Source organism: Delphinus delphis, chromosome X (assembly GCF_949987515.2).
Source record: "Delphinus delphis chromosome X, mDelDel1.2, whole genome shotgun sequence".
Classification (NCBI taxonomy): domain Eukaryota; kingdom Metazoa; phylum Chordata; class Mammalia; order Artiodactyla; family Delphinidae; genus Delphinus; species Delphinus delphis.
The window spans coordinates 81478863-81503697 of NC_082704.1; the positions used below are offsets into that span (position 1 = coordinate 81478863).

The following is a 24835-nucleotide window of genomic DNA, read 5'->3' on the forward strand; positions in this document are numbered from 1 at the left end:
TATCTCTGGGCTTTCTATCCTGTTCTATTGATCTATATTTCTGTTTTTGTGCCAGTACCATACTGTCTTGATTACTGTAGCTTTATAGTATAGTCTGAAGTCAGGGAGCCTGATTCCTCCAGCTCCGTTTCTTTTTCTCAAGATTGCTTTGGCTATTCGGGGTCTTTTGTGTTTCCATACAAATTGTGAAATTTTTTGTTCTAGTTCTGAGAAAAATGCCAGTGGGAGTTTGATAGGGATTGCGTTGAATCTGTAGATTGCTTTGGATAGTATATTCATTTTCACAATGTTGATTCTTCCAATCCAAGAACATGGTATATCTCTCCATCTATTTGTATCATCTTTAATTTCTCTCATCAGTGTCTTATAATTTTCTGCATACAGGTCTTTTGTCTCCTTAGGTAGGTTTATTCCTAGGTATTTTATTCTTTTTCTTGCAATGGTAAATGGGATTTAATTTAATTTCACTTTCAGATTTTTCAGCATGAGTGTATAGGAATGCCATAGATTTCTGTGCATTAATTTTGTATCCTGCTACTTTCCCAAATTCATTGCTCTAGTAGTTCTGGTAGCATCTTTAGGATTCTCTATGTATAGTATCATGTCATCTGCCAACAGTGACAGCTTTACTGTTCTTTTCCAATTTGGATTCCTTGTACTTCTTTTTCTTCTCTGATTGCTGTGGCTAAAACTTCCAAGACTATGTTGAATAATAGTGGTGAGAGTGGGCAACCTTGTCTTGTTCCTGATCTTAGTGGAAATGGTTTCAGTTTTTTACCATTGAGGACGATTTTAGCTGTGGGTTTGTCATGTATGGCCTTTATTATGTTGAGGTAAATTCCTTCTATGCCTACTTTCTCGCGGGTTTTTATCATAAATCAGTGCTGAATTTTGTCGAAAGCTTTCTCTGCATCTATTGAGATGATCATATGGTTTTTCTCCTTCAATTTGTTAATATGGTGTATCACATTGATTGCTTTGTGTATATTGAAGAATCCTTGTGTTCCTGGGATAAACCCCACTTGATCATGGTGTATGATCCTTTTAATGTGCTGTTGGATTCTGTTTGCTAGTATTTTGTTGAGGATTTTTGCATCTATATTCATCAGTGATATTGGCCTGTAGTTTTCTTTTTTTGTGACATCTTTGTCTGGTTTTTGTATCAGAGTGATGGTGGCCTCGTAGAATGAGTTTGGGAGTGTTCCTCCCTCTGCTATACCTTGGAAGAGTTTGAGAAGGATAGGTGTTAGCTCTTCTCTAAATGTTTGATAGAATTCGCCTGTGAAGCCATCTGGTCCTGGGCTTTTGTTTGTTGGAAGATTTTTAATCACAGTTTCAATTTCAGTGCTTGTGATTGGGCTGTTCATATTTTCTGTTTCTTCCTGGTTCAGTCTTGGAAGGTGGTGCCTTTCTAAGAATTTGTCCATTTTTTCCAGGTTGTCCATTTTACTGGCATAGAGTTGCTTGTAGTAATCTCTCATGATCCTTTGTATTTCTGTAGTTTCAGTTGTTACTTCTCCCTTTTCATTTCTAATTCTATTGATTTGAGTCTTCTCCCTTTTTTTCTTGATGAGTCTGGCTAATGGTTTATCTATTTTGTTTATCTTCTCAAAGAACCAGCTTTTAGTTTTATTGATCTTTGCTATCGTTTCCTTCATTTCTTTTTCATTTATTTCTGATTTGAGCATTATGATTTCTTTCCTTCTGCTAACTTGGGGTTTTTTTGTTCTTCTTTCTCTAATTGCTTTAGGTGCAAGGTTAGGTTGTTTATTTGAGATGTTTCTTGTTTTTAACGTAGGTTTGTATAGCTATAAACTTCCCTCTTAGAACTGTTTATGCTGCATCCTGTAGGTTTTGGGTCGTCCTGTTTTCATTGTCATTTGTTTCTAGGTATTTTTTGATTTTCTGTTTGATTTCTTCAGTGGTCTCTTGGTTATTTAGTAGTGTATTGTTTAGCCTCCATGCGTTTGTATTTTTTATAGATTTTTTCCCATAATTGATATCTAGTCTCATAGCGTTGTGGTCAGAAAAGATACTTGATATGATTTAAATTTTCTTAAGTTTACCAAGGCTTGATTTGTGACCCAAGATATGATCTATCCTGGAGAATGTTCCATGAGCACATGAGAAGAAAATGTATTCTGTTGTTTTTGGATGGAGTGTCCTATAAATTTCAATTAAGTCCATGTCATTTAATGTATCATTTAAAGCTTGTGTTTCCTTGTTGATTTTCATTTTGGATGATCTGTCCATTGGTGAAAGTGGGGTGTTAAAGTCCCCTACTATGATTGTGTTACTGTCGATTTCCCCTTTTATGGCTGTTAGTATTTGCCTCATGTGTTGAGCTGCTTCTATGTTGGGTGCATAAGTATTTGCAATTGTTATATCTTCTTCTTGGGTTGATCCCTTGATCATTATGTAGTGTCCTTCTTTGTCTCTTGTAATAGTCTTTGTTTTAAAGTCTATTTTGTCTGATATGAGTATTGCTATTCCAGCTTTCTTTAGATTTCCATTTGCATGTACTATCTTTTTCTCTCCGCTCACTTTCAGTCTGTATATCTCCCAGGTCTGAAGTGGGTCTCTTGTAGGCAGCATATATATGGGTCTTGTTTTTGTATCCATTCATCCAGTCTATGTCTTTTGGTTGGAGCATTTAATCCATTTACATTTAGGTAATTATCGATATGTATGTTCCTATTCCCATTTTCTTAATTGTTTTGGGTTTGTTATTGTAGGTCTTTTCCTTCTCTTGTGTTTTCTGCCTAGAGAAGTTCCTTTAGGATATAGCATTCTATTTTTGATTACTGATTAGTCCATACAAGAAACTCCAATGGTAGAAACAGTTGCTCCACCTCACCTAAATTACTACCATTTTGGTTTTCCTCTTTTTGTCTCCATTAGGAGATGTCCCCAGATGCTTCACTTCCAGGGGATCCAGAGGCCTATCCTGCTGCTGTGTCAAGCGGTGGAGCCATTCATCTGCAGACAGGAGGTGGATATTTTGGCCTAAGCTTTACTTGTCCTAGTCTCAAAAATCCTATTAGCAAGAAATCCTGGACTCGCAAATTAAAAAGCTGGGCATACAGGCTACGGCAGTCAACCAGCTTTTTCAAGAGATCAAAAGTCCGTCAAGGTAGTGTGCTTACAGTCAGGGACATAGACTAGGTAACATCATTTTTCATTTACTTCTGTTTCTTTTTGTTGTTGTTCATACACAAATCTTGCCACTTTTTCCATGTAGCCCATGTATGTGACACGTCCCATTAATGTCATTGCCATTTTATTTTTCCTTTTGTAACTAATTTGATTTTAAAGTATTCATTTCATATAGATACTAAGTCTCGGGATAAATCTTGCAATGTCTGATTCAGAATTAGGGACTTCTACAATGTTGCTTATTACATTAACACTTTTTTAATTGTCTAGCAGGAGTTAAGCTTTTTCTACTTTTCTTCATTTTTGGTAATGTAAACAAATGTTGTCTTAACAAGCAATTTTCTCCTTTCTGCTTACAATTTGGCAAAACTTGCAGTGGATACAGAAGATACGAGATCACCAGTTGCTCCTGACCCCATTCCTCTGACAGGAGAGTCCACAGCTGATGCTAGGGCTTTCAGTAGATGTAAAGCAATGAGTGGATCATTTCAGCGGGGTCGGTTCCAGGTTTGTGTCTTTGGTTAAATCATCTACAAAGGCATTATAAAAGGTAACAGCATTGAAGATCTAGGTCTGTAGATGGTAATTATTTTAAATGTAGATCATTATCATATTTAATTTCTCCCCTTATATACATCCTGTCACCTTCTGTAGCCATCCACTAAAGGCGAATCTAAAGAAATGAGGATTTTAGTAGCTGGACTGGAGCACAGAAATGGGTCATCATTTTTTGGTGGGTGGTTGGGTCATCTTTTTTATAAATCTAATTTCATGTCCTTTAGAATCTTGGCAATTGAATTTTTTTCTTTTTTTCTTTCTTTTTTTTTTTTTTTTTGCGGTATGCGGGCCTCTCACTGTTGTGGCCTTTCCCGTTGTGGAGCACAGGCTCCAGACGCGCAGGCTCAGCGGCCATGGCTCACGGGCCCAGCCGCTCCGCGGCATGTGGGATCTTCCTGGACCAGGGCATGTACCCGCGTCCCCTGCATCGGCAGGTGGACTCTCAACCACTGAGCCACCAGGGAAGCCCTCATTTTATTTTTTAATTGAAGTATAGATGATTTACAATATTGTGTTAGTTTTAGGTGTACATATGGAATGTTTTTTAATTGCAGAATTTTATTTGAGCAATATGAAGCCAATTCTCTTTGCAAAGGGCCCAATTGCAAAGCTTTTAATATTGCAAGTATAGATGGGATTTTTTAGTTTTGTTATTATCAGTGTTTGTACATTACAGAAGACCATCCAATTGTCTGTGCTATATATTGATATTGAATTTCTTTGTGGGTTTACTCTTTGGTTAGGCAGAGCCAGCCACCTTTGCCTTTTTGTATTTCAGGTGATTACAGTTCCTCAGCAGCAGTCAGTGAAAGTGACATCTTCTGGAATAGAACACATACCAGCATTCAATAAAATGACGAGCCAGCCTAGTGAAGAAGCTTTAGCCTTTACTAAAACAGCAAAGTCTCAATTGGTAGAAATGGAACCTGCCACACACAATCTGCAACCTTCACTTTCTTCTCAGAAGTTACAAGCTCTTCAGGAAACCTTAAAAGAAGATAAAAGAATTCCCAAACAAGCTGACAACTTCTCATCTTTCAGTATGGCTTGTGAGACTGTTGTATCTTTGATGACTCCAGAAAAGGCATTGGAAGAAAATTCAGCCACAGGAAGTAGCATGCAGTCTGGATCTGAACTGTTGTTTAAAGAGAGAGAGATACTTACTGCTGGGATGCAGCCTACCTCTAATAGTGAATTTTCAGCCACTCTTGGTGGCAGAGGGAAATCAGTGGCAAAGAGTGGTCCAGAGAGAGTAAAGTGCTTACCACTCCGTGAAGAAAAAGCCTATGTTCAAACACAGAGCTCACTCTTCTATTCACCGTCTTCCCCAATGAGCAGTGATGATGAGTCAGAAGTAGAGGATGAGGACTTAAAGGTGGAGCTTCAAAGATTACGAGAAAAGTAAGGACTGCTTCTCTTTTGTCACAAATTTGATTGCCTTGGGTTTTATAGAGCTAAGTATTTGATTGGTAACTAATTTTGGATTGGTGACATTTTAATGATGGAAAAAATTTATGGTTGAAAACTACAAAGGTAGCATCAGATCCCACAGGCTAAGGGCTCAGTCCCACAAGACTGCCTCCTTTCAGATGCCCATCATGAGTCCAGGTAGTGTTACCTATGGTTCTTAACAACTTGTTATAAATCAGACGTTCCCACAAACCCCTCCCCAGGTTTGATTACTTTGCTAGAGTGGCTTACAGAGCTCAGGAAAACAGTTTCCTTACTAGATTATTGGTTTATTATAAAAGGATACAACTCAAGAACAGCCAGATGGCAAGGTATAGGGGAAGGGGCATGGAACTTCATGGCCTCCCAGAAGTGCCACTCTCCCAGCACCTCATGTCTTCACCGACCTAGAAGCTCTTAGAACCCCTGTAGTTCACGGATTTTTATGGAAGCTTCATTACATAGGCATGATTGATTAAATCGTTGGCCATTGGTGATTAATTCAACTTCCATCCTTATTCCCCTCCTTAGAGGTACCCATCCTTAGGGGCTATCCAAAAGTCACTTCGTGATCAGAGGGGCTTGTTTTGAATAATGAGACACTCCTTTTCCCTTTATCACCCTGGAACTATTTCAGGAACTGGAGCTATTTGAGGACAAAAGACCAAATATTATAACAAAAGATTCTCCCATTGCTCTTATCACTTAGGAAGTTACAAGGGTTTTAGGAGCTGTGTGCCAAGAACAGGGACAAAGACCAAATATATCTTTTTTATTATAAAACGTAATATCACAACTGTAAAAATGCACATAAACCAGTCTCCTATTTCTCATGCCCTAATCTCCTCAGAGGCAACCACTATGAACTATTTGGTATATATCTTGCCTGTCATTTTTCTTGCATTTACAAATATATAGTTTTTGAGTTTTATAAAAGTGGGATCATAATATATGTTACTCTACAATTTTTTGACTTAACATTGTCTCCTCTTCATATTCATGTTTGCACAAATAATCTTTATTCCATACATTGGAATAGTATATAGCCATTTAAAGTTTATTTAATCTCTCCTTAATGGGCATTTCAGTTTTATCCCATATTTTGCTTATGTAAAAAGTGTTGAAGGCAACATCCTTATATTTTTACATACTTATGTTAGTATTTTTGTAGGATAGATACCTAAAAGTGGAATTGCTGGGTTAACAGGTTTGTACATTTAAAATTGTCATCCAGTGTAGATATACCATTTTACACACCAAACAGAAATATATGAAAGTGCCTGTTTTCCCACACCTTAACAAGATTAGACTGGATATTATTGATTCTTTTCATTTTATTCCAATCAGATGAATAAAAAATAGTTTTAAAAATCTGTGTTCTATGTATACTAACACATATATATGGAATCTAAAAGAAAAAAAAATGGTTCTGAAGAACCTAGGGGCAGGATACGAATAAAGACGCAGACGTAGAGAATGGACTTGAGGACACGGGGAGGGGGAAGGGTAAGCTGGGACGAAGTGAGAGAGTGGCATGGACATATATACACTACCAAATGTAAAATAGATAGCTAGTGGGAAGTAGCCACATAGCACAGGGAGATCAGCTTGGTGACCACCTAGAGGGGTGGGATAGGGAGGGTGGGAGGGAGACAGAAGAGGGAGGAGATATGGGGATGCATGTATATGTATAGCTGATTCACTTTGTTATACAGAAGAAACTAACACACCATTGTAAAACAATTATACTGCAATTAAGATGTTAAAAATTTTGTGTTCTAATTAATACTAAGGATGTGCATCATCTCATATTTATTGGCTACTTGTATTTCCTCTTCTTTGGAGTCACCTTTTCATATTCTTTCCCCCTTTTTCTATAAAGTTGTTTCTTTTTTTCTTATTGATTTTTAGGAGCTATTTATATATTCGGAATATTAACCTTTTACTATATGTTACAAATTTTTTTCCTGTTTATACTTGCAACATATAATAAAGAAAAGGTTAATATTATCAGTACTATGAGACTTTAATTTTTTATTATTTTTTTTTTTTTTTGCGGTATGCGGGCCTCTCACTGTTGTGGCCTTTCCCGTTGTGGAGCACAGGCTCCAGACGCGCAGGCTCAGCGGCCATGGCTCACGGGCCCAGCCGCTCCGCAGCATGTGGGATCTTCCTGGACTGGGGCACGAACCCGTGTCCCCTGCATCGGCAGGCGAACTCTCAACCACTGCGCCACCAGGGAAGCCCGAGACTTTAATATTTTAAATTATTTTTTACTGTATTGAAGTTTTAGAAATTCGTTTTTGTCAATTTATTGAGCTTTTTGTTTATGTCTGATTAGTTTAATGTCACACTTAGGAAGGCATTGAAAATCTTAAAATTGTGAAAATATTCTGTATTTCCACATTCTTAATCTAAATTCCTTGTTAAACTTTACTTGTACTGGTAGAGTTCCTTGGCTCATTTGTATGGTGCCTGTGCCATTAAAATGCTTTCTGCATGATTTTCCTTCAGACACATTCAGGAGGTGGTAAATCTTCAAACCCAGCAGAATAAGGAGTTACAGGAGCTCTATGAACGCCTTCGGGCAATTAAAGATGGCAAAGTCCAATCATCAGAGATTCCTCTACCACCTGCATCACCACGTAGACCAAGATCTTTTAAAAGCAAACTTCGAAGCCGTCCCCAGTCCTTGACACATGTGGACAGTGGCACAGTTGTAACAGGTAAATCAATCTTAAAAGTGATTAAAAAAAACTGGTCAAAGATCAGCAAAATTAGAAAAATAACAATTAACTTATTTTTTATTAAGCTAAGGTGATTTAAAGAAGTATACATTATTCTGAGGTTCTTTTCCACTTTGTTGGTGCTGAATGTTCTTTTATGAAATAATGATGAGGATAGGTGATAGATTTTGGAGAGCAGATGAGTGTTATGTTTTCATTTGGAAAACAAATACCTGGAAACCCAGTTTAAATCCCCAAAATAAGTTTTTGAAATGTTGGTAGTCAATGGGAACTGCTGGTCTAGCATTTGGAGTTTGTTGAGGATTTTATTGCTTAACAAAGATAATCTTAAAAGTAAAGTTATGTGCTATCTGATGTAAGAGATCTTCATTTATTACGAGACTATTAGAAAAACTGTACATCTTTGAATTTGTAAAAAGAGAGGATCAGTCTCAACTTAATAAAGAAGTTGTTAATCAGGTCAGACTTACTTGGTTACTTGTGCATAGTCAAGGTGGGGTTGAGGGTGAACTGTAAGGGTATATGTGAGATCACAACAGAATTTGTGATAGGCAGAAAAATGGTCCCCCCCCCCAAAGACATCCATGTGCAAATCCCTGCAACCTGTGACTGTGTTCAGTTATATGGCAAAGGGTAATTGAGGTTGTAGATGGAATTTAAGATGCTAATCAACATTTTAAGATGGGGATATCCTGGATTATCTGAGTGGGCCCAGTGTAATCACAAGGGTCCTCTAAAGTAGAAGAGAGAGGCAGAAGAAAAGATATGAGGAAGGAAGCAGTGTCAGAGAGATGCAGCACTGCTGGCTTTGAAGATGGAGGAGAAGGGCCACAAACCAAGGAATGCAGGCAACCCATAGAAGCTGGAAAAGGCTGGGGAAGTTTGAAAAAACAAGGTTTATTATTCACAGGTCCTGGGGAGTACACATCGTGTGGGCCACATAGCAAGAGGTTTGGTCAGGAGGTGGGAAACAGGAGTACATACTAGAGAGCAACAGCACACACTAGCAGATCTGGGGTTCTTACTTTATTCTGGTTGAGGGTGGGGTACCTAGTGTTTCACAAGTTCACTGTTTATTGAGAGTGAGAGTGGGAATTAAAGCACAGGGAGGGAAAAGCAGGGTCACTCAAATGATCAGTTATCTAGGTCAACCAGGGCTTTCTAAAAGGGAAACTTCATGGGTGGGGTGGCCTGGCTCTTTATACAGTTGTATAGCTGGCAATGGGTTTATTTGAGATGGATTTCTTTGAAATGTATACCTCAGCAATCAAAAGCTTAATGTCAGGCACTTTCTTATTAGAATCAAAAAAGCTAATTGTCAGGCACTTACACCACACTGCTTCTTTCTAGTCAACCATGGGATCTCATGGTAAAAACATGCCTTTTGAGATTGGTTTTTTGACTCATAACATTGTCTTTGGGATTATTTAAGTTATTTTGTGTTATAATAGCTTATTCCTTTTAGTTGCTGAGTAATATTCCATGCTATGGATGTACCACAGCTTGTGTTTTTTTTCTTTTTCAACATCTTTATTGGATTATAATTGCTTTACAATGGTGTGTTAGTTTCTGCTTTATAAAAAAAGTGAATCAGTTATACATATACATATGTCCCCATATCTCTTCCCTCTTGCATCTCCCTCCCTCCCACCATCCCTATCCCACCCTTCTAGGCGGTCACAAAGCACCGAGCTGATCTCCCTCTGCTATGCGGCTACTTCCCACTAGCTATCTATTTTACAATTGGTAGTGTATATATGTCCATGCCACTGTCTCACTTTGTCCCAGCTTACCCTTCCTCCTCCCCGTATCCTCAAGTACATTCTCTAGTAGGTCGGCATCTTTATTCCTGTCTTCCCCCTAGGCTCTTCTGATCATTCTTTTCTTTCTTCTTTTTTTTTTTTTTTTAGATTCCATATATATGTATTAGCACACGGTATTTGTTTTTCTCTTTCTTATTTACTTCACTCTGTATAACAGTCTCTAGGTCCATCCACCTCACTATAAATAACTCAGTTTCGTTCCTTTTTATGGCTGAGTAATATTCCATTGTACATATGTGCCACATCTTCTTTATCCATTCATCTGTTGATGGAAACTTAGGTTGCTTCCATGTCCTGGCTATTGTAAATAGAGCTGCAATAAACATTTTGGTACATGACTCTTTTTGAATTACAGTTTTCTCAGGGTATATGCCCAGTAGTGGGATTGCTGGGTCATATGGTAGTTCTATTTGTAGTATTTTAAGGAACCTCCACACTGTTTTCCATAGTGGCTGTATCAATTCACATTCCCACCAAAGTGCAAGAGGGTTCCCTTTTCTCCACACCCTCTCCAGCATTTATTGTTTGTAGAATTTTTGATGATGGCCATTCTGACCGGTGTGAGATGGTATCTCATTGTACTTTTGATTTGCATTGCTCTAATGATTAATGATGTTGAGCATTCTTTCATGTGTTTGCTGGCAATCTGTATATCTTCTTTGGAGAAATGTCTATTTAGGTCTTCTGCCCATTTTTGGATTGGGTGGTTTGTTTTTTTGATATTGAGCTGCATGAGTTGCTTGTATGTTTTTGAGATTAATCCGTTTTCAGTTGCTTCATTTGCAAATATTTTCTTGCATTCTGAGGGTTGTCTTTTGGTCTTGTTTATGGTTTCCTTTGCTGTGCAAAAGCTTTTAAGTTTCATTAGGTCCCATTTGTTTACTTTGTTTTTATTTCCATTTCTCTAGGAGGTGGGTCAAAAAGGATCTTGCTGTGATTTATGTCATAGAGTGTTCTGCCCATGTTTTCCTCTAAGAGTTTGATAGTTTCTGGCCTTACATTTAGGTCTTTAATCCATTTTGAGTTTATTTTTGTGTATGGTGTTAAGGAGTGTTCTAATTTCATTCTTTTACATGTAGCTGTCCAGTTTTCCCAGCACCACTTATTGAAGAGGCTGTCTTTTCTCCACTGTATTCTTGCCTCCTTTGTCAAAGATAAGGTGACCATATGTGCGTGGGTTTACCTCTGGGCTTTCTGTTGTGTTCCATTGATCTATATTTCTGTTTTTGTGCCAGTACAATACTGTCTTGATTACTGTAGCTTTGTAGTATAGTCTGAAGTCAGGGAGCCTGATTCCTCCAGCTCCGTTTTTCTTTCTCAAGATTGTTTTGGCTATTCGGGGTCTTTTGTGTTTCCACAAAAATTGTGAAGTTTTTTGTTCTAGTTCTGTGAAAAATGCCATTGGTAGTTTGTTAGGGATTGCACTGAATCTGTAGGTTGCTTTGGGTAGTAGAGTCATTTTCACAATGTTTATTATTCCAATCCAAGAACATGGTATATCTCTCCATCTACTTGTATCATCTTTAATTTCTTTCATCAGTGCCTTATAGTTTTCTGCATACAGGTGTTTTGTCTCCTTAGGTAGATTGATTCCTAGGTATTTTATTCTTTTGTTGCAATGGTAAATGGGAGTGTTTCCTTAATTTCTCTTTCAGATTCTTCATCATTAGTGTATAGGAATGGAAGAGATTTCTGTGCATTAATTTTGCATCCTGACACTTTAGCAAATTCATTGACTAGCTCTAGTAGTTTTTTGGTAGCATCTTTAGTTCTCTATGTATGGTTTCATGTCACCTGCAATCAGTAACAATTTTACTTCTTTTCTGATTTGGATTCCTTTTATTTCTTTTTCTTCCCTGATTGCTGTGGCTAAAACTTCCAAAACTATGTTGAATAGTAATGGTGAGAGTGGGCAACCTTGTCTTGTTCCTGATCTTACTGGAAATGGTTTCAGTTGTTCCCCATTGAGAATGATGTTAGCTGTAGGTTTGTCATACATGGCCTTTGTTATGTTGAGGTAAGTTCCCTCTATGCCTACTTTCTGGAGGGCTTGTATCATAAATTGGTGTTGAATTTCGTCAAAAGCTTTTTCTCCATCTATTAAGATGATCATACGGTTTTTCTCCTTCAGTTTGTTAAAATGGTGTATCACATTGATTGATTTGCATATATTGAAGAATACTTGCATTCCAGGGATAAACCCCACTTGATCACGGTGTATGATCCTTTTAATGTGCTGCTGGAATCTGTTTGCTAGTATTTTGTTCAGGATTTTTACATCTATGTTCATCAGTGATATTGGCCTGTAGTTTTCTTTCTTTGTGACATCTCTGTCTGATTTTGGTATCAGGGTGATGGTGGCCTCCTACAATGAGTTTGGGAATCTTCCTACCGCTGCTATATTTTGGAAGAATTTGAGAAGGATAGGTGTTTGCTCTTCTCTAAATATTTGATAGAATTCTCCAGTGAAGACATCTAGTCCTCCTGGGCTTTTGTTTCTTGGAAGATCTTTTAATCTTAGTTTCAGTCCTTTTGATTGGTCTGTTTATATTTTCTGTTTCTTTCTGGTTCAGTCTTGGAAGACTTTGCTTTTCTAGGAATTTGTCCATTTCTTCCAGGTTGTCCATTTATTGGCATATAGGTGCTTGTAGTAATCTCTCATGATTCTTTGTATGTCTGCAGTGTCAGTTGTTACATCTCCTTTTTAATTTGTAATTCTATTGATTTGAGTCTTCTCCCTTTTTTTCTTGATGAGTCTGGCTAATGGTTTATGAATTTTGTTTATCTTCTCAAAGAACCAGCTTTTAGTTTTATTGATCTTTGCTATTGTTTCCTTCATTTCTTTTCCATTTATTTCTGATCTGATCTTTATGATTTCTTTCCTTCTGCTAACTTTGGGGTTTTTTTCTTCTCCTTTCTCTAATTGCTTTAGGTATAAGGTTAAGTTGTTTATTTGAGACGTTTCTTGAGGTAAGATTGTATTGCTATAAACTTCCATCTTAGAGCTGCTTTTGCTGCATCACATAGGTTTTAGGTCGTTGTGTTTTCATTGTCATTTGTTTCTAGGTATTTTTGATTTCTTCTTTGATTTCTTCAGTGATCTCTTGGTTATTTAGTAGTGTATTGTTTAGCCTCCATTTGTCTGTATTTTTTATAGATTTTTTCCTGTAATTGTTATCTAGTCTCATAGTGTTGTGGTCGGAAATATTACTTGATATGATTTCAGTCTTCTTAAATTTACCAAAGCTTGATTTGTGACCCAAGATATGATCTATCCTGGAGAATGTTCCATAAGCACTTGAGAAGAAAGTGTATTCTGTTGTTTTTGGATGGAGTGTCCTATAAATATCAATTAAGTCCATCTCGTTTAATGTATCATTTAAAGCTTGTGTTTCCTTATTTATTTTCATTTTGGATGATCTGTCCATTGGTGACAGTGGGGTGTTAAAGTCCCCTGTTGTGATTGTGTTACTGCTGATTTCCCCTTTTATGGCTGTTAGCATTTGCCTTATGTATTGAGATGCTCCTATGTTGGGTGCATAAATATGTACAAATGTTATATCTTCTTCTTGGATTGATGCTTTGATCATTATGTAGTGTCATTCTGTGTCTCTTGTCTATTTTGTCTGATACGAGAATTGCTACTTGAGCTTTCTTTTGATTTCCATTTGCATGGAATATCTTTTTCCATCCCCTCACTTTCAATCTGTATGTGTCCCTAGGTCTGAAGTGGGTCTCTTGTAGGCAGCATATATACGGGTCTTGTTTTTGTATCCATTCAGGCGGTCTGTGTCTTTCGGTTGGAGCATTTAATCCATTTACATTTAAGGCAGTTATCGATATGTATGTTCCTATTGCCATTTTCTTAAATGTTTGGGGTTTGTTATTGTAGGTCTTTTCCTTCTCTTGTGTTTCCTGCCTAGAGATGTTCATTTAGCATTTGTTGTAAAACTGGTTTGCTGGTGGTGAATTCTCTTAGATTTTGCATGTCTGTAAAGGTTTTAATTTCTCCTTCGAATCTGAATGAGATCCTTGCTGGGTAGAGTAATCTCGGTTGTAGGTTTTTCCGCTTCATCACTTTAAATATGTCTTGCCACTCTCTTGTGGCTTGCAGAGTTTCTGCTGAAAGATCAGCTGTTAACATTATGGGGATACCCTTGTGTGTTATTTGTTGTTTTTCCCTTGCTGCTTTTAGTATTTTTTCCATTTAATATTTTTACCTTGGTCCTTCATCTGCTGTGTGTTTCTCTGTCTTCTCATTTTGCTTAACTTACCATGTTTGGGGTCTCCTTTTCACAGGCTGCAGGTTCATAGTGTCTGTTGTTTTTGGTGTCTGCCCCCAGTGGCTAAGGTTGGTTCAGTGGGTTTTGTAGGGTTCCTGGTGAGGGGACTGGTGCCTGCGTTCTGGTGGATGAGGCTGGATCTTGTCTTTCTTGTGGGCAGGACCGTGTCTCGTGGTGTGTTTTGGGGTGTCTATGACCTTATTATGATTTTAGGCAGCCTCTCTGCTAATGGGTGGGGTTGTTTTCCTGTTTTGCTAGTTTTTTGGCATAGGGTGTCCAGCACTGTAACTTGCTGGTCATTGAGTGGAGCTGGGTCTTAACGTTGAGATGTAGATCTCTGGGAGAGCTTTCGCCATTTGATATTATGTGGAGCCAGGAGGTCTTTGGTGGACCAATGTCCTGAACTCCGCTCTCCCATCTCAGAGGCACTGGCCTGACACCCGGCTGGAGCACCAAGACCCTGTCAGCCACACCGCTCAGAGTAAAAGGGAGGACAAAAAAGGAAGAAAGAAAAAAATAATAAAATAAAATAAAGGTATTAAAAGAAAAAATATATATTATTAAAATTAAAAAAATTTTAAATTCATAAAAAAAGGAAAGAAAGAGCAACCAAACCATTAAAGAAATCCACCAATGATAACAAGCGCTAAAAACTATGCTAAGAAAAAGAAAAAGGACAGACAGAACCCTAGGAAAAATGGTAAAAGCAAAGCTATACAGACAAAATCAAAGAAGTATATACATACACACTCACAAAAAGGGAAAAAGGAAAACAGTATATATTTCTATATATTACAAAATTAAAAAGGAAGAGAGCAACCAAATCAATAAACAAATTTACCAATGGTAATAAACTCTAAATATTAAACTAAGATAAACGTAAAACCAGAAACATATTACATGCAGAAAGGAAACCCGAAGTCTACAGTTGCTTCCAAAGTCCCCCGCCTCAATTTTGGGATGATTTGTTGTCCATTCAGGTATTCCAGAGATGCAGGGTACATCGAGTTGATTTTGGATATTTGATCTGCTGGCTCCATGCCGGCTAGCTGTGGCGCACTAGTCCCCTTCAGGCTGTTCACGCAGCCAACTCCAGTTCTCTCCCTGGGATCTGACCTCCAAATCCGGAGTCTCAGCTCCCAGCCCCCACCCCCATCCCCGCCCTGGTGGGTGACCAGAGAAGCCTGTCAGGCTGGTGAGTGCTGGTCGGCACTGATTCTCTGTGCGAGAATCTCTCTGCTTTGCCCTCTGTACCCCTGTTGCTGTTCTCTCCTCCGTGGCTCCGAAGCTTCCCCCCCACCACCCCCCATCTCCACCAGTGAAGGGGCTTCCTAGTGTGTGGAAACTTTTCCTCCTTCACAGCTCCCTCCCAGTGCTGCAGGCCCTTTCCCTACTCTTTTGTCTCTGTTTTTTCTTTTGCCCTACCCAGGTACGTGGGGAGTTTCTTGCCTTTTGGGAAGTCTGAGGTCTTCTGCCAGTGTTCAGTAGATGTTCTGTAGGAGTTGTTCCACATGTAGATGTATTTCTGATGTATTTGTGGGGAGGAAGGTGATCTCCACATCTTACTCCTCTGCCATCTTGAAGGTCTCTCTGTTTATTTGTTTAGTGATTTTCCTTTACTAATTCTGTATTCCCTGAGTTCTTTGCTAGCCATTGAGTTCTTTGCTAGGTAAAAAATTTCTAAAAAAAATTTTTAAAGCCTGGTATGCTAGAGTTCACACCTGGGCCAGTACAGTTAGTGGTGAACCAATAATTGGTCAGAATATTTTATTAAATGCCTTGTCTGGTTGTCGTCAAGAAAATCTCTGTGAGAAGGCACACCTTCAGGCTTTAGTTTGCAAGATATCCTTTGAATTTACTTCCTGCTTGCCCAGGAACTCAAATCGAGCCAGAATTGAATGACTAGTCCATTCTCCTTTTTCAGGTCTTTCCTGGTATGGCAGAGATTTATATTCCCAGGAATATGTCAGAGGTTTTCAAATTTTCCTATAGTCATTTAGTTGTCCTAACATTGTTTTTAAATTCTAGACCAGGATCTTATTTGCCCAAACTGAAATCATAGCCTTAAGCATCTGATTTGTTGCCAGCACTTTCCTATTGTTTCAGTAATGCTCTGGAGGTAGCCCCCTACCTCTTCCTGCCCCTCATACCCATGCCTGGCTGGGCTGAGCTGAACTCTGAGTGAAATCAAATATCCACCACACTAATAATACAGGTTTTCCCAGGTTGTTTCGAGTTCAGACAAAATATTGACTGTGCTCTGGGGATAGTGCTTTTAAGGGAGCTCAAAAAGAGGTCTGTTTTCTCCATTGTCTGCAGTGTTCCTGGCTTTTGGCTACCACAACACTGAGCTGGGGTGAAAGGGGTATGGGAATTACGACAAGTTAAAAATGTCACAGACCTCAGTAGTTTGTCCTGGGTTAATGATTTTTATTTTGTTCTTTGTCTTTGGATAATTGTTAGAGCTCTGAAATGGTTGGTTTTAGTTGTTTTGCCCATATTTTCATTGTCTTAAGAGCAAATTCACCTAGGTCCTTTCGCTGCATTTTTTGAAGGCATTCTCCTCCCTCTTTTTCTATTTTCTGAAACAGTTTGTGTTGAATTAGTATCATTTCTTCTTTAAATGTCTAGAAGAATTTTCCAGGGAAACAATGTGGGCTCAGAGATTTATTTTTTTAGAGGTTTTTAACTGCAAATTCAAATTCTTGAATAGTAGTTACAGGATTATGCAGGTTATAAATTTTCTGTTGGCTGAGTTTTGGTAGCTTGTGGATTTTGAGAACTTGGTCCATTTCATCTACGTTGCTGAATCTTTGTGTTTAGAGTTGTTCATTATTATTTTCTTAATATCTTGTATATTTGTAGTATTATCATCTCTTTAATTCCTGATATCTGTAATTTGCATCATTGTTTTTCTTTGTCAGTCTTGTAGATGTTCATCAATTTTATTGATCTTTTCAAAGATCCATTTGTACTTTTATTGATTTTCTCTGTTGTTTTCCAATTTTAAATTTCATTGATTTCTGCTATTATCTTTATTATTTCCTTCCTTCTACATGCCTTGTTTTTATTTTGCTGTTTTTCTGGTGTCTTAAAATAGAAGCTTAGATTTTTGATGTGAGACCTTTCTTTTTGTAATACAAGCATGTAATGCTATAAATTTTCCTTATGAGCCCTACTTTGGCTGCATCTACTAAGATTTTTAAAAATTAAGCTTTATTTTGGGGGGATATTTTTAGATTTACACAAAAATTATTAAGATAGTACAGAAAGTTTCCATATCTCTCATGCCCAGTTTCCCCAATTATTAACATCTTATACATTAGTATGGTACATTTATCACAGCTAATAAACCAATCTAGATACATGATTGTTAATCAAAATTCACATTTTACTCTGATTTCCTTAGTTTTTACTTTATATCCTTTTTCTGTCCCAGGATCACATCCAGGACACCACATTATATTTAGCAGTCATGTCTCCTAGGCTCCTTTTGGCTTCAACAGTTTCTCAGAATTTCCTTGTTTTTGATGACCCTGACAGTTTTGAGGAGTACCGGTCAGTTATTTTGAAGAATTTTGTTTTTGAACAAATCTTTACTTACTGGTGTTGGGCGGGAAGAAATTTTCCTCTGGCCTTCTAGGTTCCTCTGGCTGGTCTAAAATTAAATTAACATGACACAAATTAATAGGAGAAAATCAAACAAAAGTTTAATAACATGTATACATGGGAGACATTCACAGAAAGTTAGACAAGATGAAAAGGCAGAGGGCTATATACCAGATGAAGAAACAAGATAAAACCCTAGAAAAACAACTAAATGAAGTGATGATAGGCAACCTTCCAGAAAAGGAATTCAGAATAATGATAGTGAAGATGATCCAGGACCTCGGAAAAAGAATGGAAGCAAAGATTGAGAGGATGCAAGAACTGTTTAACAGGGCTTCCCTGGTGGCGCAGTGGTTGAGAGTCCACCTGCCGATGCAGGGGACACAGGATCGTGTGCCGGTCCGGGAAGATCCCACATGCTGTGGAGCGGCTGGGCCCGTGGGCCATGGCCGCTGAGCCTGCGCGTCCGGAGCCTGTGCTCCGCAACGGGAGAGGCCACAACAGTGAGAGGCCCACGTACCGCAAAAAAAAAAATAAATAAAATAAGGAAATGTTTAACAAAGACCTAGAAGAATTAGAGAACAAACAAACAGAGATGAACAATACAATAACTGAAATGAAAACTACACTAGAAGGAATCAATAGCAGAATAACTGAGGCAGAAGAACGGATAAGTGACCTGGAAGACAGAATGGTGGAATTCACTGCTGTGGAACAGACTAAAGAAAAAATAAAGAAAAGAAATGAAGACAGCCTAAGAGATCTCTGGGACAATGTTAAACACAACAACATTCGCATTATAGGGGTCCCAGAAGGAGACGAGAGAGACAAAGGACCAGAGAAAATATTTGAAGAGATTATAGTCGAAACCTTCCCTAACATGGGAAAGGAAATAGCCACCCAAGTCCAGGAAGTGCAGCGAGTCCCATACAGGATAAACCCAAGGAGAAACACGCCGAGACACATAGTAATCAAATTGGCAAAAATTAAAGACAAAGAAAAATTATTGAAACCAGCAAGGGAAAAATGACAAATAACATACAGGGAACTCCCATAAGGTTAACAGCTGATTTCTCATCAGAAACTCTACAAGCCAGAAGGGAGTGGCATGATATACTTAAAGTGATGAAAGGGAAGAACCTACAACCAAGAATACTCTACCCAGCAAAGATCTCATTCAGATTCGATGGAGAAATCAAAAGCTTTACAGAGAAGCCAAACCTAACAGAATTCAGCACCACCAAACCAGCTGTACAACAAATGTTAAAGGAACTTCCCTAAGTGGGAAACACAAGAGAAGAAAAGGACCTACAAAAACAAACCCAAAACAATAAGAAAATGGTCATAGGAACACATATCAATAATTACCTTAAACGTGACTGGATTAAATGCTACAACCAAAAGACATAGGCTTGCTGAATGGATACAGAAACAAGACCCATATATATGCTGCTTACAAGAGAGCCACTTCAGACGTAGGGACACATACAGACTGAAAGTGAGGGGATGGAAAAAGATATTCCATGCAAATGGAAATCTAAAGAAAGCTGGAGTAGCAATACTCCTATCAGATAAAATAGACTTAAAAATAAATAATATTACAAGAGAGAAGGAAGGACACTACCTAATGATGAAGGGATCAATCCAAGAAGAAGATATAACAATTATAAATATATATGCACCCAACATAGGAGCACCTCAATACATAAGGCAACTGCTAACAGCTATAAAAGAGGAAATCGACAGTAACACAATAGTGGGTGACTTTAACACCTCACTTACACCAATGGACAGATCTTCCAAAGTGAAAAGAAATAAGGAAACACAAGCTTTAAATGACACAATAGACCAGATAGATTTAATTGATATTTATAGGACATTCCATCCAAAAACAGCAGATTACACTTTCTTCTCAAGTGCTCATGGAACAGTCCCCAGGATAGACCACATCTTGGGTCACAAATCAAGCCTCAGTAAATTTAAGAAAATTGAAATCATATCAAGCATCTTTTCTGACCACAGCACCATGAGATTAGAAATGAATTACTGGGAAAAACATGTAAAAAACACAAACACATGGAGGCTAAACAATACAGTACTAAATAACCAAGAAATCACTGAGGAAATCAAAGAGGAAATCAAAAAATACCTAGAGACAAATGACAACAAAAACACAATGATCCAAAACCTATGGGCTGCAGCAAAAGCAGTTCTAAGAGGGACGTTTATAGCTATAGAAGCCTACCTCAAGAAACAGGAAAAATCTCAAATAAACAATCTAACCTTACACCTAAAGGAACTAGAGAAAGAGGAACAAACAAAACCCAAAGGAAAGAAATCATAAAGATCAGAGCAGAAATAAATGAAATAGAAACAAAGAAAACAATAGCAAAGATCAATAAAACTAAAAGCTGGTTCTTTGAGAAGACAAACAAAATTGATAAACCAGTAGCCAGACTCATCTGGAAAAAGAGGGAGAGGACTCAAATCAATAAAATTAGAAATGAAAAAGGAGATGTTACAACAGACACCGCAGAAATACAAAGCATCCTAAGAGACTACTACAAGCAACTGTATGCCAATAAAATGGACAACCTGGAAGAAATGGACAAACTCTTAGAAAGGTATAACCTTCCAAGGCTGAACCAGGAAGAAATAGAAGATATGAGCAGAACAATCATAAGTAATGGAATTGAAACTGTGATTAAAAATCTTCCAACAGGACTTCCCTGGTGGCGCAGTGGTTGGGGGTCCGCCTGCCAATGCAGGGGCCACGGGTTCATGCCCCAGTCCAGGACGATCCCACATGCCGCAGAGCGGCTGGGCCCGGGAGCCATGGCCGCTGAGCCTGCGTGTCGGGAACCTGTGCTCTGCAATGGGAGAAGCCACAACAGTGAGAGGCCCGCGTACAGCAAAAAAAAAAAAAAAAAAAAAAAAAAAATCTTCCAACAAACAAAAGTCCAGGACCAGATGACTACACAGGTAAATTCTGTCAAACATTTAGAGAAGAGCTAACACCCATCCTTCTCAAACTCTTCCAAAACATTGCAGAGGAAGGAACACTCCCAAACTCATTCTATGAGGCCACCATTACCCTGATACCAAAACCAGACCAATATACTAGAAAAAAAAGGAAATTACAGACCAATATCACTGATGAATATAGATGCAAAAATCCTCAACAATATACTAGCAAACAGAATCCAACAACACATTAAAAGGATCATATACCATGATCAAGTGGGAGTTATACCAGGGATGCAAGGATTCTTCAATATACGCAAATCAATCAATGTGATACACCATATTAACAAACTGAAGAATAAAAACCATATGGTCGGGCTTCCCTGGTGGCGCAGTGGTTCAGAGTCCCCCTGCCGATGCAGGGGACACGGGTTTGTGCCCTGGTCCAGGAAGATCCCACATGCCGTGGAGTGCCTAGGCCCGTGAGCCATGGCCGCTGAGCATGCGTGTCCAGAGGCTGTGCTCTGCAACGGGAGAGGCCACAACAGTGAGAGGTCCGCGTATCACACACACACAAAAAAAACCCATGTGGTCATCTCAATAGATGCAGAAATAACTTTTGACAAAATTCAACACCCATTTATGATAGAAACTCTCCAGAAAGTGGGCATAGAGGGAACCTACCTCAACATAATAAGGGCCATATACGACAAACCCACAGCAAACATCATTCTCAATGATGAAAAACTGAAAGCATTTCCTCTAAGATCAGGAACAAGACAAGGATGTCCACTCTCACCATTATTATTAAACATAGTTTTGGAAGTCCTAGCCACAGCAATCAGAGAAGAAAAAGAAATAAAAGGAATACAAATTGGAAAAGAAGTAAAGCTGTCACTGTTTGCAGATGACATGATACTATACATAGAGAATCCTAAAGATGCCACCAGAAACTACTAGAGCTAATCATTGAATTTGGTAAAGTTACAGGATAAAATATTAATGCACAGAAATCTCTTGCATTCCTATACCCTAATGATGAAAAATCTGAAAGAGAAATTAAGGAAACTCCCATTTACCACTGCAGCAAAAAGAATAAAATACCTAGGGATAAACCTACCTAGGGAGACAAAAGATTTGTATGCAGAAAACTATAAGACACTGATGAAAGAAATTAAAGATGATACTAACAGATGGAGAGGTATACCATGTTCTTGGATTGGAAGAATCAATACTGTGAAAATGACTATACTATCCAAAGCAATCTACAGATTCAATGCAATCCCTGTCAAGTTGCCAGTGTAAGTTTTTACAGAACTAGAACAAAAAATCTTAAAATTTGTATGGAGACACAAAAGACCCCGAATAGCCAAAGCAGTCTTGCGGGAAAAAAATGGAGCGGGAGGAAGTAGACTCCCTGACTTCAGACTATACTACAAAGCTACAGTAATCAAGACAATATGGTACTGGCACAAAAACAGAAACATAGATCAATCGAACAAGATAGAAAGCCCAGAGATAAACCCAGGCACCTATGGTCAACTAACCTATGACAAAGGAGGCAAGGATATACAATGGAAAAAAGACAGTCTCTTCAATAAGTGGTGCTGGGAAAACTGGACAGCTACATGTAAAAGAATGAAATTAGAACACTCCCTAACACCATACACAAAAATAAACTCAAAATGGATTTGAGACCTAAATGTAAGACCGGATACTATAAAACTCTTAGAGGAAAACATTGGAGGAACACTCTTTGATATAAATCACAGCAAGATCTTTTTTGATCCACCTCCTAGAGTAATGGAAATAAAAACAAAAATAAACAAATGGGACCTAATGAAACTTAAAAGCTTTTGCACAGCAAAGGAAACCATAAAGAAGACGAAAAGACAACCCTCAGAATGGGAGAAAATATGTGCAAACAAATCAATGGACAAAGGATTAATATCCAAAATATATAAAGAGCTCATGCGGCTCAATATTAAAAAAACAAACAACCCAATCCAAAAATGGACAGAAAACTTAAATAGACATTTCTCCAAAGAAGACATACAGAAGGCCAAGAAGCACATGAAAAGCTGCTTAACATCACTAATTATTAGAGAAATACAAATCAAAACTACAATGAGGTATCACCTCACACTAGTTAGAATAGGCACCATCACAAAATCTACACACACCAAATGCTGGAGAGGGTTTGGAGAATAGGGAACCCTCTTGCACTGTTGGTGGGAATGTAAATGCATACAGCCACTATGGAGAACAGTATGGAGGTTCCTTAAATTCTAAAAATAGAATTACCATATGATCTAGAAATCCCACTACTAGGCATATACCCAGAGAAAACCATAATTCAAAAAGACACATGCACCCTGATGTTCATTGCAGCACTATTTACAATAGCCAAGTCATGGAAGCAACCTAAATGCCCAGCGACGGACGAATGGATAAAGAAGTTGTGGGACCTATATACAATGGAATATTACTCAGCCATAAAAAGGAACAAAATTGGGTCATTTGTTCAGATGTGGATGGATCTAGAGACTGTCATACAGAGTGAAGTAAGTCAGAAGGAGAAAAACAAATAGTGTATATTAACTCCTGTATGTGGAACCTAGAAAAATGGTACAGATGAACCGATTTGCAGGGCAGAAGTTGAGACACAGATGTAGAGAACAAATGTATGGACACCAAGGGGAGAAAGCCGCGGGGGTGTAGGAATGGTGGTGTGCTGAATTGGGCGATTGGGATTGACATGTATACACTGATGTGTATAAAATTGATGACTAATAAGAACCTGCTGTATAAAAAAATAAATAAAATTAAATTTTAAAAAATATGTATACATGGGAGAGACCCAGGAAAACTGAGTAACTCACCAAAATGACTGAAGCCCTCACCTTAAATACCATCTTTAGCTAACAACAAAAGAAGATGTTGGGGGACTTCAAAGGCGAGGAAGGCAATTCACATGAAGATGGAAAAGCAAATATTTGCTGGGCCATGCAGAGACAGTGGGACACAGAGTGGACTCTGATCTTTAGCTCTGCCTACAGTTTAGCCTACCATACCTAGCCCTGTTCTTTGTATATATCTCTGGTGATAGCCCTATAATTGAAACAGGTCCTCTATCTAAATTATTTTAGGCAGTGAGAGGGAAGTCAAAGTTTCTTCCCAAGTCATTTGGGCCTTGATTATTTTTAGCTTGAAATAATCCACAAGCCAAAGAGATATTTTGGGGTGGCAAGTTTTGCTTCCCTACACGGGCAGTGGAACATTCTCCAAGCTCATCTTGTATACTTTCTGCTCCTAGAAGCCACCATTTCCACAAGGAACCATAATTCATTTTATCGGAGATTAGGTTAGAAAACAAGATCTGGGTGCTTGGTGTGCTCATTGCTACTGGGGTGTCATTGCTTCTAGGCCCTTTTAGCTGACGGATAAGGAAATATATCTATGCATACTAACTGATATATATCCATGTCTATGAATATTTCTATATGTAACCATCTGTGTCTATATTAAGGTAAATATGCATTCATATTGGTATCTCCAACTTTAATCCATTACCATACGGATTATATAGCCTTCTTCCCTTGTTTATCTGTAAACTCCCAGTCCAACAGTGAGAGGCTCTCACCATCCCCTATCTATTTATTTAATTGTCCAATTCCAGTATAAGGTATAGTGGTTTCAGATTTGTTCATTTATGCCCCAGTGGGAAATACCTTTATCAACTAGAATGCAGTGCTTATGAATAGTTTCTTTTGCCTTTAATATTATAGGTGCCACTCTTTTCCAAAGTTATGTAGGTCAGCACTTGTTCCTGTACTCCTTTATGTGAGATTCCTTCATACATTTGTAATATGATTAGATTCTTTTGTCACATTCTGCATTCCATCCTGAGAGCCCCTGGCCTCCTAAATGATTTTTTTAAATTTCATACATTAAAGTTGACTCTTGTTTGGTTTTTTTTTTTTTGGTACGCGGGCCTCTCACTGCTGTGGCCTCTCCCGTTGCAGAGCACAGGCTCCGGACGCGCAGGCTCAGCGGCCATGGCTCACGGGCCCAGCCGCTCCGCGGCATGTGGGATCTTCCCAGACCAGGGCACGAACCCGCGTCCCCTGCATCGGCAGGCGGACTCCCAACCACTGCGCCACCAGGGAAGCCGCTAAAATTGACTCTTTTTGCTGTAAAGTTCTGTACTTTTTGGCAAATGCATTCCATCCTGGGATCTTTATGA

The 24835-nt window shown here is 38.4% G+C and overlaps 1 protein-coding gene and 1 long non-coding RNA gene across 3 annotated transcripts in view; one reads left to right on the forward strand and one right to left on the reverse strand.

The window, feature by feature from the left end:
• Positions 1 to 24835, forward strand: part of WNK3 (WNK lysine deficient protein kinase 3) — a 148034-nt gene that overhangs the window by 105411 nt on the left and 17788 nt on the right. The window contains exons 17-20 of one of the 2 annotated variants that reach the window (XM_060002198.1): positions 2902 to 3133; positions 3533 to 3663; positions 4493 to 5115; positions 7678 to 7906. In XM_060002198.1, the coding sequence (XP_059858181.1) occupies positions 2902 to 3133; positions 3533 to 3663; positions 4493 to 5115; positions 7678 to 7906 (1215 nt within the window). The remainder of the gene's footprint in view (positions 1 to 2901; positions 3134 to 3532; positions 3664 to 4492; positions 5116 to 7677; positions 7907 to 24835) is intronic. The other variant, XM_060002199.1, reaches the window with a different exon arrangement.
• Positions 1 to 24835, reverse strand: part of LOC132418391 (uncharacterized) — an 84127-nt gene that overhangs the window by 28786 nt on the left and 30506 nt on the right. The gene's annotated exons all lie outside the window — the stretch shown is intronic.